The sequence below is a fragment of the Thunnus albacares genome, chromosome 9 (assembly GCF_914725855.1).
Source record: "Thunnus albacares chromosome 9, fThuAlb1.1, whole genome shotgun sequence".
NCBI classification, from domain to species: domain Eukaryota; kingdom Metazoa; phylum Chordata; class Actinopteri; order Scombriformes; family Scombridae; genus Thunnus; species Thunnus albacares.
In genome coordinates, this window is record NC_058114.1 from 29,304,972 (window position 1) to 29,319,039 (window position 14,068).

The window sequence follows — 14,068 nt, forward strand, 5'->3', positions numbered from 1 at the left end:
ATCCATCAAAGGCGAGAGAGGAGAAAAATATCAAATCTGTGTGAAAAGTGAACACAGCGCTGTATCTGTTCATCCAGTCATTCTAGGCATTTAATGAACTGTTTGATGTATCCTTTAGTAAGAGGAGACTTTGAAGGAGGTGTTTATCCAGAAACAGCAGCATGTTCCTCAATCCTGTGTCACTGGGTATCATTTGAAAGCACAATGTGCTCTTTGAAAAGGGCAAATGACCTACGTAGCTCAAAATTAAACTGACAATCCACTTTCCAGTGGATTGATAGGTACATATAAGCACTGGCATAGGATTTAAACATCCATGGATCCTGTCGAGGCCGAGATTTCACGATGGTCCAGTCATGAGGCAAGCAGGTGCACACAGGAAGCACGTGTTCAAGCAAATGTCACCTTGTGTGAGTAGCGCTACCCCCACCGACCCTCCAAAAAACAAACAACAGCTGCATATTCTATTCAAGAGCAGGGCAACGGGGCATCCATACGGAGCATAATATCATCGAGCAGGCGATTCCCTGCACAGGCCTGTCGAGCATGATGTACGTAGTGGACCGGTATCTTCCCCACCAGAGCTCAGATTGTTTTGATATTTTTATTAACATGTCCTCAATCATAAATCACCCCGGGGAAGTGAGGCCGATCCCTCCTCTCCGCACAGTATCAGATTACAGGTAGAAGACAAAGTTATCGGACACCTTGCCACGTGTCTTGCGTTTAAGCTACAACACTTCTTCCTGTGTTCGTGCTCATGAGGACTTAAATTCAGTTTACATTCAAACATTAGAATGGAGCGGAATACAATATACATAACATTATGTAAATTGACTTTCCCATATAGTGGCTGCATGGGATTCAAAAGTAGCCTTCTATCCTTCATCTGTTTTTATCAAAGCTGGAGACAAAACCAGTTGGACAGGCAGTAAGCACTTCTTGCAATGTCAGGATTTGATGTCACACCGCTTTAAATAACCTCGGAGGACATCATTTTGTGTTATTGTGCATCTTGTGATGTTATCTTCTCGAAAGGGATGTATTAATGCATTGTTTAAGCACAATACTGTGTCCATTTGCATCACAATAACACTCCACGCTCTTCTTCTTTTTTTTTTTTTTTTTGACTTCTCAACAAGCCAACCACTCAGTGTCTCCGACTCGAGCCAAGCAGCAACCGAGCCCTTCTGCAGCCGCACACATTTTCATGTCATACTAACTTGCCAGTGTGCGCAAAACTGTCAGACTCTCTTAAAGGCTCTGGATGCTATGTGTAATTCCTTTAACACAAGGCCACACAGATATCCTTATCATTGTTGTAATGGCATGCTCATGCCACCCTGCATCCTGCGAGCTTGCACAGGGCAGCTGGTAATTTGTTTAATTTATTCAACTCGACCCATGGTGGATCAGACCGCGCCGGCTGGAATACATGACCGGACACTCAGCAGCCTTCGTCCTTCAGAGGTGATCTCAGGGTCATATATGATTCTATCACCGGCCAGAAAAACATCATTCATGACTTCCTATCAGCAGCCAGACACTCTGCTTTCATAAAGGAACAATGTGGTAACACAAAAAGGAAAGAAGTGTCTTGATCAAAACAGTGATGGTTTATGAAAAGCAGTAGAGTAGATGTATTGCAGCTATTTAATGTTATCTACTGTGTTATCTTCCACATTTAAATATGACCTCATTGATGAAAGCATTTTTCGACACCATCAGGACAGAGATTGCCTTTGTTTGTTTAGTATGTAAACACCATCTGTATTTTCTTTAATCCTCCTCAACAGGTAGCCAACTCTAAAGCGGATCCCCTGTCACTCACAACCTAGGACATTTGGCACTCTGACACGCTGATTCAAATCTGTGTGTTGGTGCTTCAAAGCAAATATCTTGTTCACATGTGGTCTGAAGCACTGCTGGTGTGTTCAACTGGATCTCAGTCAGTGCAGAGCGGGAGCTTTATCTCCCCTGATGGATCTGGCCATTCATTATGAGGTGGACTGTCTAATGAGCCCTGTTTTCACAAAGGCCTTGGCTTGAATTCAGTTAATCAGGAGTGCGGTTCATTAATAAGTTTGTGCTGAGTTTTCTGAGCATACTCAATGCAAAATTTAATTTGAAAAAAGAATGATTTACGGTTTCGAATCTGATAATTTGTACATCTTACATTAATAATTAGCAATTTGTAGGTACACCTTTTTGACTGTAACCAATACTGTACCAGTGTCGCAATGTAGTAATTGTGGTGAACTACAAAAAACTGGGCTGCAACTAACAATTATTTTTCTATTATTTTGACGTTTTCAAATCAATTTACAATGACAGAAACCAGAGAGAAGCAACTGCAACATTTGCTGTTTTTACTTATAAATGACTGAAAGCTGCACCAATCTATATTTTTATATAAACAATGGATCAAATGACAATGTGTAAAATTGTCACTCATTGTTTGGGTTTTACAGACTGCAACTTTACTGTTTTGGTTCACTCTAATCACTCTCATCAACTTTATTTCCAGCTGCAGCAAGCAGCTGTTTTCAGAGAAAAAGCTCTTGTCCAACACCAAACAGCAGACAGACAAAGTTGGTAACTAGCTGGTTAACATTGTGACACATTTAGCAGGATAAGAGTTGGATATTTCCTTCAGTAGTAGTGGGTGGAGGCCAAAACAGCAGGCTAGAAACACAACTCTAAGTGAATGCTAATGTTGCTCTGTTTGCTAATACATTTGCCATAATAGCTTTGAAGGTGATTATAGGTCAATGTTTACTGTGTGCTGTGCTCCCCCATGGTGGCCAAAAATCAATTAATACTGCTTTAAATACTGAATTTTCTGATTTATTAACCAATTATTGACTATTTTTTCCTTAAGCCATAGATTATTACCTTCTTGTCTGCCTAATAAACCTTCTATTGTCTGCATGAGCTTGTCTGACCGCTGATGGTGCCAGCATCCCATTTCACAAATGATTGTCACTCACAAATTGTAGATAAATTTGTAAGTCCTACAGTCCTCTATTCTCATGCATGGGTCGCAAATATAGTGTTTTTTTGATGAGTTCAATGAGTCTAAATTAATGTAAGAGGATCTCATGTTGCAAGTCGCAGCTTGCATGTTGCAAATTTGGTGAAACGGGCCCCTGAACATAATGATATAATGTTTTGATTGCGGTAGTGTGCTCATCATAGGGGCAGTTGTAGCTCAGGTGGTGGAGTAGGTGGACCATTAATCATAGGATTGGTGGTCCACATTTTGAAGTGTCCTTGAGCAAGACGCTGCACTCCAAATTGCTCCCAACATGTGTGATGAATGTTACAGAGAAAAACATCTGCCAAATAAATGAAATGCAGAGAACGTTATGGTCGCATCTTACAGTGAACACACCTGGAAAAAGTGGTCTGTTGTTGTCAGACAGGAAGCTGAGGACAGAAGACATGCTGCTTGCCAGGACTCAGAGAAGCATTTGTCTTGCAGGATGGTCTTGTAACCTTTCGGTTTGCCATTTGCGTTGATGCCCTGTCGGTGGGTATAGATGTTAGAGAGCCCACTGGAGGGGTGCCCTCCCCACGTGCCCACCTGCCTCTCTTACTGCAGTCTGCTGTACCATGTGGAGCCCCAGATGTAGCAGGCAGAATAATCCACACTCATACACTCATGAAAGTGTCCATCTGGCCCCACACGCACACATTAAGCCCTGGAACCATACAGGCACCGGGACACTGGGAAGCCTCTGCAGTCCTGTTGTTGTGGCATTTACCAGATTCAGGAGTGTGAGATACCGCTGTACTTCTTCTTTTCTGTCCGCCCATAGAAAGGCCCGAGCTGAGGTGGTGCACAGCTGAGAGTCACTTGGCTGTGACCAAGAGGTGAAACGGAGAGGGAGTGAGCGGGATAAGCCTGTAGAGCTCACTGCTAGCAGAGCAGAGCAGAGTGAGGAGGATCTTTTTACATTAGCTGTGCCTCAGGCACATGCAGATAACAGCAAAGCTCCTGGCTGGCAGGACAGACACCAACATTACAGCCCTGTATCACAGCTGCCAGTGTTTATCCAATCAAAAGAAAGACTACTTTTTATATATTTCAAGGTTTTCTTTGCAGATCTGAATAATATCACATGTATTTACCTCTGCCTGAATGCACATAGATCAGAAAATCATTCAAAGAGATCAACAGATAGAGGCCTGCCTCAGTTTTTATTTTATTAATCAATATAATTACTTAATATACAAGACATTTTCCTATGGAATACATTTATAAAGACATTTATAAAAAAAAACCATTATGCATTAAAGGGAGACTCCTGTAAAAACGGTTGTCTAATGTCCTCTGTGGCTCTGGAGGAGCTCTGTCAGGTCTGACAAAATGACCCATGATGATGTCATCAAGGTAATCAGTTTGGGCTTGTAGACTATAACTTTATAACAGAAAGCCGGTGTTACAAACTGGAGTAATGAGCATTTACTGAGCAAGGACGTTCTAACAAGAAGGTGCTATTAGTTAAAATGTAGAAGGGAAATGTAGGAACCAGTGTTTTTGGAGCTTAACCCATACTAGAGACAAAACATCAGGATATCTCCACCACTACTGCATCAATCGTGACCTTTCTTTTTGAGTCCCCCAATTTTATGAAATTACAATACTACATTGCTGGAGCCATACTGTTGCATGGATGACATATAACTGCATTACCGTGATAGTTTATTTTGACTCAATTCTACATACACCATCCTGCTGCTGGAAGTTATAAAGCATAAAATGTGTATTAATCTGCAACTGAAAATAGTACCAAAGAAAAAGCCCCTATAGAATAATGCCAGCTTTATCCTTGAATTAAATGTTCTGTTTCCTAACTTTAACTATACATTAACCCATACTTTAGTTGCCAGTTAATCAGTGTATGTCTTATGGCTACGTCCAGTATGAACGCTCTGTCTGATAAACTGAATACATGTGTAATACGGCATTGCATCTCCCCCAAAACATACAGTAGATGTTAATTCAAAGCTGTTGTATATGACCATAATCTGTAGACGATATGATTGTAATATAACATGAGGGCTACTTGTTAGCACTTTTTCTATCTGTATGATAACGGTTTATGTTTTAAGAACTAGTGTCTCACTGGGAAGCTTTACTCTCATTTCTGAAGCAGCAGCGGCACAGACGTTGCTCTCGCCCCCGTCCTCGTCACCACTTCACAGGCTATTCAATTAGCAGAAGAGGCATGGGAGATGCAGCCATAATGGAGCTGATGAGATGCACAAGGACAGGTGACACTAATCAGAGCGGCGCCCCATTGTCTCTGTGTGGGCATCATTAAGGAAAGAGAGTGATTTCAGGCTTTTTTTTCTCTTGGAGCCTGAACACACTCATGCAAGCTGCGTGCGTTCTCTTCCTTATCATCAATTTGCAACATGTGAGAATATATCCACTGAATAAAGTAAGAGTGTAAGGGTTTGACATAGAGGAAAACAAGAATGTTTGACACCTTGAAAATAGGTTTTAAAGTGTAAGATCTCATAAACGCCACGCTGATAAACTGATGTGATATCTCAAATGGCTGTTAGACACATTGTAATACCCAAAGGATTTACTCTCACCCTCTATTCTGTAAACTCATTCTGTTGAAGGTTTAGAAAAAGCAGAGACATCCACTCTTCACCACATCCACTTTCCTCTCCTCCACTTGACTGGGTGAGGCTGCTGATGAAGCGTGACCTGCCGCTGCTGAAGCTGCCTCAGACTGATCCCAGGGGCCTCGGCTTGTTCTGTCCTCTTTACAACCTCTGGCCTGGACTGTGAAGGAGCTCTGCTCGGCCTGCCGGTAACGGCTGCTGAGGTAACTGGACAGACACCTGAGAAAACACCAGAGAAGTACAAACATTAAGAACAGACAGAGACCCAAGCTCTGACTACTTCATCCCACATATTTCTGTCACACAGAGTCCAATTAGCTACATTCACACTTCGGCTCATCCCAAATAACTTTGTTAATATAATAACATAATCCTAATCCCATTATTAAGTCCCTCTTCACCCATTAACTCAGAGTATGTGAGAACCTCCTGTGGAATCCGGGGTGCTGGAGCCTCCTGACAACATGTGAACATACAGTCCAGTGACACCTTGTCTCTCCAAAGACTTTTGTGTTCAGTGTTCACAAAATATTCAAGAATTGATGCAGAGGTTAAATATTGAAAAAGTAAATTATACCCATCTTGCTTTAAGCCACCATTGACTTTTTCAGTATTTTACCAAGAACACAATCTCTCTCTAACATTAAAGCTGCAGGTGTGTTTGGCCACTTAGGGGCAACATGACAAGCTGTACACACAATATTGACATATTGTCACATTATCACAAGTTAATATGGCAAACGAGTTAGTGAACAGTTGCCTATTTACGCTAGTTAATAGTCACTACCTTTTAGATCTGTTTTTGGTCTCCACCACCTCCTAAGAGAAAAATCTACTGCTTTAGCCACTAAATGCTCCATTTTGTCCACCAGCTAATCACTAACTTTGTCTGTCTGCTGGGCAGGTAGTGAACAGTGGGTTTATCAGAGCTTTTTGCTGCCTGCTGTGTCTGGAAAAGACAGAGATGAGAGCAGTAAGATTTAAAGAATGAAATTGTGGGTTTTACAACCAGAGCAATGAGCTAAAAGATGCTAAAAAGCTCCATAGAGCTGAGAGAAACTGTGGAGTCTTGTGATAATCCTCTTTGGGTTCATCACTATGAGTGACTCCTTTCACATTAAACAAAGACATTTCATCCATCCAATGTTGGTTAAAGAGCAGCTTTAACAGCTTTGAATTGCCTGAACATACACCATCAAATATTAATCATGCTTCAGTTTCTAGAAGCAGATTTGACAGGAAAACTAATTAAATAGGTTGACACTGAACATCTGAAGAACAGATACGTTCAATTTAAATGTTTCCTCATGTTGATAAAAGCATAATCCATAGGACATTACCTTTCTTACAAAACACATTTGCTATTCAAATGAGTTGTATATGAATGTAATTCTAAGGAGGCAAAGCTGTTAAAGTATACAGTATCACTGCCAAAGGCTGCAAGTATCTCTAATAATTTCCACCAAGTCATGCTGTGGGCAATGTTTAAGACATAATGAGCAAATGTGCATACATTCTGTTCTAAAAGATCTGAAAGTTTTACACTAAAAATATAAATAAATATTATGCAAATCATAAAACTGTAACAAACCTAACAAAAGGTACAGTGTTTCAGCTTATTTTCTGACACAAAAAGCATGTTTTAGTCTCTGGAGAGGGTTAAATGCTTCATGTTGGTGCATACTAACTATCATTGCAATGAGTTGCTAGTTGACCTGAGGTTCATGTGACTGATGTGGGAGCTAATCATGACAGCTTGTCTCCAAGGTGGTTGGATGGCCTCATACTGTATCATTTCCTATCATCAGTAGCCACTTAATATCAAGACATCCACCTTTCAGTACTGCCTGGAAATCTGATTGGGCACCTGAGGAATCAAGGCCGTTTTTTTCCACTTGTGCTTTTCCAACTTTAACTGGATGTGTAAAGCTGGTATAGCAGCACCTTAATACATTTTAATTCAACAGTTTAACAATTTCAGGAACTGTTTGGCACAAAGTAATACATTGGACTGCAAACAGAAAGTCACTCACCCAGCAAATAGACTGAATGCATAACCTCAGTCCACATCGTAATTGGCTGCTGAGGCAAATCAATACCTCAGATCAGAAATGAAGCATTCTGCTTGTTTACAACATCTATCATTTGCTCTTATCAAGTGTGATCAGAGCAATTTTCCCTCCCTTAATATAGGTTTGATGGGACAAAAAAAAGCTCAATTCTCAGAGAATTGGGAAACACATTTTTTGTGCTTCGTGGTAACTAAACTGTCAACAGATAAGAGAATCCATAGTATCAACTCGTGGGTAATTCATCTTACAATTGTGCCCTTGTGTTTTCCTTTTGGAGCAGCTTGGAAATATGGTTTGAGGCCTTTGCTCAAATGTCACAGCAAATGTCTCGTACAAAGAAAAATGTAAAGCAGAATGTAAAATGTGTATACTTTAAGCACTGTGCTCTCTGTGTCCCCAAATTCTTTTCACTTATGTGCATAGTACTGTAGCTGCTACTTCAAAAAGCACATTTGTATCCTTGTGTACACTTATATCTGCAAAAGGGCGATGAGCTACTCGTCCTCCGGCAGCTCTGCAAACTGCTGTAGACAGTAGCGTGAGGTGAGAGAGCAGTGTAGGCCACTTTGTATCATGTCAGCACTAGCGGTTAGACGCGATCTCCACAGTGTCCCTTGTCACCAATCACATCCTTTTAAACCACCCAGGGAGCTCGACAACCCCCCCCCCCCCCACCCCCCCACACACGCACATACACACACACACACACACACACACACACTCCCTTATCTGTCAATGCTGCTTAAATAATGTAATTAATGACTTAATTAACATTTCCATAATCTATTTTAATAAATCTAACACGGCATAATGAGAGTTTCTAACCTCCAGGCAATGGCATATAAAAATTCAAAGTGCAGAGCTGCATGGTCAGGGCACTGTCTCAGTGCTGCTGCTCTCGCCATGACAGTAAACGAAGGAGAGGGTGCATATTGTGTGACAGCCTTCTGAGAGGCAGTTCAAGCCTGACAAATGTCATGTGACTTTGTGAATGTGTCCAATAAGAGACCTGCAGCAGGACGAGGAGGGCAGAAAGGATTATTTTGCAGGTTCAAAATATTTAAATGAAGCCAGAGCGCCACTGATGTGGTTGATTGTGAGGAAAAACAAGCCATTCAGTCAACTAAAATAATTCAGCGTGTTTTCTTTAATTTTTTTTTTTTTTTTTTTTAAATTTTGTCTTACAGCACTTGAAAGAAAATTAAGATCTTTTTCTTAAGTAAAACTAGCAAAACCACAATGTGAAAATACTCCAGCACTCAGAATTTTTCAACCCTCACCCTAACTACATTATAGTGTGTTATTAACTATTTATTAACTGTTTATAACTGCTTATAAATACTAAATAGGGAAATTTTAAATTAAGTGTTACCCAGAATTCTATTTGAGTATTACCAGCAAAATGTCAATAAAAGTACTAATTATGTAGAATAGCCCAATTCAGAATGTTAAATGGACACCCCAAGGTCCCAAAGGATTATATTTTTTTATCTTATGTGCATAAGATAATAATTTGTCAAGTTACTATCTTGCGCAACAACATAAAAATATTTTAATGGTTTAAGAGTTTTGTTGCAGGATAAGTCACAAATCATTCTTATTATTGCATGGAGTTTGGTGACCTCATATAAATCCGACCATAGCTTTGCACAACTCCAAACTGAGCAGAGATTTATTTAGCCACAATAACTGAAACACCTGTACATGCAGGACATTTAATCTAGGGTTTGCAGTACATCAGAAGATGCCATGTTTCAACCATTTTAAATGGAAGTAGTCTTGGCCAAGAGGAGAGGTCATCAGGTGGTATCCCACCTTCACAGAGCCTTCGACCCTTATCCACAACACTCTCCAGTTGGTGGCTTCCAGCTGGTGTCCTCCCTCTTGTGACAGAGCCAACAGGAGGCTCTTTCTGCTGCTTCCTCCAACCTTTGGGCAGCTGTTTTTCTCTTGTGGCCCCTCACTCCTACTTTTGTCAGCAGATTCCTTACAGATTGGGTTGGGAATCCACGACATCTCACCTCCACTGCAAACAGCCATGTTGTCAACCCTTTTTCCTGGCAATCCTGGACCAGTTGTTGGTACTTGGTCTTCTTTCTCTCTGCTGCTTCTTCACAGACCTCTTCCCACCGAACTGTTAGCTCCACCATGATAATTTTCTTTCCTCTAGGAGACCAGGTGATAACATATAGTTTCAGGGTTGTGGACAGCACTGCTTCTGGGAACTGGAGTTTTCTGCCCATGTTGACCCTCCTCTCCCACCCCTGGGTTAACTGCAAAAGGTTTTGTTTGGCTTGACCCTAAGCAACCAGCCTCTGCCCTCTTTGATTAGGGTGATGGTGTTCGCAGTGGTTTTGTTTTGGCTGGATGCCTCTTTCTCCTTTTCTGCTCTAGGATGTCTGCAAGTGTTGTCAACACCCTATCATGATGCCATTGGTATCTCCCCTGGGTCAAAGCAGTTTCACACCCTGACAGGATGTGCGCCATGGTTCCTTTCCCTCCACATAGCTTGCAGAGATGATTCTCCCTCACCTCTCACTTGTGCAGGTTGACTGGTGTTGGTAGGGTGTTGTACACTGCTCTGAGCAAGAAGGAAATGCGAAATGGCTCCAGCCTCTACAGTTCAGCCCATCTGATAGCTCTCTTAGGGAGCTCCCACCCTGTCCAGGCACTTTGAGTTCCAAGCTCTATGGAGTTAGCTCTTCCCCTTTCTTCCTCAGTGTTGCAGACTTCATCCTGGATTATGGTTCTCTTCTCCCCAAGGCTAGAATTTGACCACTGCTGGAAAAGTTCCTAGGCCTTCTCTTCCAATGCAAGGGTTTCCAATGATGTCTCTGGTCTGAAGAGCGCATTCTGCCTGGGTGCCTGCAGTGCTGGTGGCCCACTTCCACCCGGATCTTTTTCTTATGCCAGCTTCCCTGACGAGTGGATCTTGGGAATCTCTGTATGTCAAAGAGAGTCTGCACTTGGCAACTTTGTACTCCTCTACTATAGAGGACAGGGTGAGGTGGAGCTGTCCAGATCTTATGTGTAGCTCAATAGGTGTAAAACTTGGGGGTATCCCCAACCATCTGCGAAGGTGCTTATTGACCTTCCTCTCCACTCCCTTGACTGTTGTCATAGGCACTTCATACACAGTAAGGGGCCACATAAGTCTCGGAAGCATGCGTTGTTGGTAAAACCAAAACTTGAATTTTCCAGGCAAGCCAGACTTGTTGATCTTTTTCAGCTATTTTTCCACTTGCTTCTCTATGTGGGATATGCTTTTTTTGTCTGTCAGAGTGTCATTGTACCATTTTCTAAAGCATTTGATCAGATTTCCTTGTATTGTTGGAATCACTTCCCCTTGAACAAGTAGCTTGAACCTGCTTGTTGGTTTGCCCTTTTTGCTCTGATCAGCTGTTCTCTGAGACTGGTTGTTAGTTATTTTATTGTTTGGGATTTTTATCTCCTTTAGTTGTTTGATTTTCTTTTCTCTTCTGTTGGGCTGCTTTTCCAGTTTGACTTTGTGCTCTTTCTTTGACAATCTTCCAAAGCGTTCTTTGGCCAAGTTGTAGGTGATGGCTGTCAGTGAGTCGACTTTCCTTTCTGCAGTTCATGCTTGAGCATCTTCAAGCACTTTGTCCAGGTCTTTGTCCAATCTGGACCAATCTTTGGCATCACTTATCTTGGGCCACTTGATTCTTTCCTTCACTGGCTTGGGTGGGCTTTCTGGGATGGCACTGGAGGTGATCCTCATGTGTTCTTGGGGAGATGCAGACACTGAGAGGTCTCTAGGACTGTGGTGTGCCTCCTGCCCAGAGTTCTCCTGCGTCTCACCTGAATGTAAGTCTGTGTGGCGCGTGTGAATCACTCCTTGTCCACACTTGGACCTGCTCTGATGTATCTTGAGCCCTCTTGCACATCTTTCCGCAATGGCATTTGACTTCACATACCTCCCCAGTCAAGGTTGTTTGTTTTAGCCTTCTCTGTGTCCATGTCCTTGTCCTAGCCATCACTGTTGTGTCCATCCTGGTGAGTCTCTCATCCCCCCCCCCCCTCTTGGGAGACACTGGGGATATTGCTCATTTGTCATTTCTGTAGCTTGCTTGGTGCCCTCTTGCAAGTGCTGCACTGGGGTTGCTGGACCCTGTTGCCCATGCCAGTCTTTCCTGGAGGTCACTGGCTTTCCAGGGAGTTCAGGTTTGTATTATAAATAATGCATCGTATTCTATAGATTAATCTAATGTTTTGTATGTTAAGTCAATGTAATTAGTAACTATAGCTGTTAAATAAATGTAGTTATTTAGAAAGTCCAACATTTTCCCTTTCAAATATAGTAGGGTAGAAGTATAAAGTAACATGAATTGTAAGTATTTCACATTTGTACAGTTGTTGAGTACATGTAATAAGTTACTTTCTGTCACTGAAAGATACAGAAAATCAAGTACAAGCACTAATCATAATTCTTTCTTTTGATTAAAGGATACTTTTTCAACAAAACTAAAATGTCTAATTTAATTAGGCCTTCACATGGACTCCAGTAACGACTTTCATAAAAAAATGACATTAACTGCAATACAGCAAACTAAACGTGCATCTGAAGTGATGTAGCAATGGCAACTGACAACAGGTAACAGAGAAACAGAGGCTCAGTCACTGGGAGTGTAGCAAAATCCTTTAACCCCCCCCCGCATTAGACATGACATGACCACATGTTACCATTTCACTGAGAGTCAGTGTAAATGATCACAATAAAAGGTCAACTGTTTACTTGTTTATTTTTGTCTTAAAGTCTAGTTTCAAAGATTACCAGGCCATGTGGTCGGTGAGAGACATGAGGGTTGCTCCTTACAAGGACTTCCCCCCTAAGGGTGAAGAGTGACTGAGATGCACCCTGACAGGGGGCAGCAGGAGGCTGGCACATCCCAGGCAGCACAAGCACCATGGGGCATGGGTCTGTGAGGCCCACCGATCCTATAAAGGGCACCCTCCAACCTTCCTATTGTACCAGTAATTATGTAAGTACTATCTGACAGCTAACCTGTGTAATGCAATTGGGCACCTCCATTATCATACATTATATTGATTTGATTTATTTATTTATTGAATGGGACAGTGTGCAGTTTATTAAAGATGCACTGCACCAGAGTTAGCTTAAAGCTAATGTGCTATTTTGCCCCCCCCCCCCCCCCCCCCCCCCCCCCCCCCCCCCCAAGAAACCAAACAAACAAACAAACAAAAAAACACACAGAACACACCATACAAAATACAAAGCTACACACAGCACATCACATACACTCACAATTACTTAGAAATAATGTAATGTAATGGTAGGCATAAAGATGTACAGTATGTATATGATCATTTCTGTTCTATATAATATAGTTGTATAGAGACTTTGAAGTTTCAATAAATATATAATTGGTTATTTTGAATGATTCATACACATTAATAAAGTGTTAGTATATTAACAGTATAACTGTTAGCATGACAACATATTTGAACCTCTTTCAACTCTAACAATAAGCAAATACCTGCAACAAACGTCTGCCAAGAATGTAGCTTGTCTGAAGCTGCTGAATGTGTTGTAAACAAACCAATTTCCTGTCATAAAATTACAACTCATTACTAGCACGGATATGGGCTTAAACAACATAATGATGCAGAAGCACATTACCAGTGCAACCATATTTATTAATTACCAGTTCACTAGCCACATTCCTTGCAAAGGCGGTTAATGGGGGGAAAAAAAAGTTACGAGCCTTGTTGAGTTAATTACAAACAGCCTCTCTTATTTTAGTTGAGACAAATATTGGGGAAAGCACAGATGTAGAACACAAAGTTTTAATTTTGCTACTGGCACGAAAAGCAGTTTAGGGTGATTGGAGGGTTACATCACTTCTACTACTAACATCATATTTTACAATTAATTCCAAGAAGCAGGGGGGCTTGTCTAAATCCCAGCATTCAGTTGATTAAAGTCAGTTAGTAAAGTAACATTAAAAATGGGGGTTTGTTCTTACTATTAGGAACATACAGTCAAATTATTATGGACTATCATTTCAATATTAATTCTAAGTAATCCAGTAAGCATATATTTTCTAGAAATTTGAAGCCTGCGTGAGTTACTGCATTGGGCAAAAACAGATTACATAACCTGTATTTGTAATCTGATTACAGTATCAGCCATATGTTGCTTTCTAATCACAGAGTAGATATTGTTTATGCCAGGAATCTAATGCATTATTTACAAGTTAGATGCTAATAAAAACAGACTGTTCATTTACTAATGGTTTACAGTACCGCAGGCATCGTTCCAATTAGCAATATCAAAATGGGAAAGAAGACTAAGTGAAAACAAGAGAAGG

The 14,068-nt window shown here is 41.2% G+C and overlaps 1 protein-coding gene across 6 annotated transcripts in view; it reads right to left on the minus strand.

The window, feature by feature from the left end:
- Window positions 1-4,194: 4,194 nt before the first annotated feature.
- The window catches only part of LOC122988543, a 155,503-nt gene continuing 145,629 nt past the window's right edge, over window positions 4,195-14,068 (minus strand). For all 6 annotated transcript variants that reach the window (XM_044360916.1, XM_044360918.1, XM_044360914.1 and 3 more), the window contains one exon: window positions 4,195-5,865. In XM_044360916.1, the coding sequence (XP_044216851.1) occupies window positions 5,643-5,865 (223 nt within the window). In that variant the 3' untranslated portion in view covers window positions 4,195-5,642. The remainder of the gene's footprint in view (window positions 5,866-14,068) is intronic.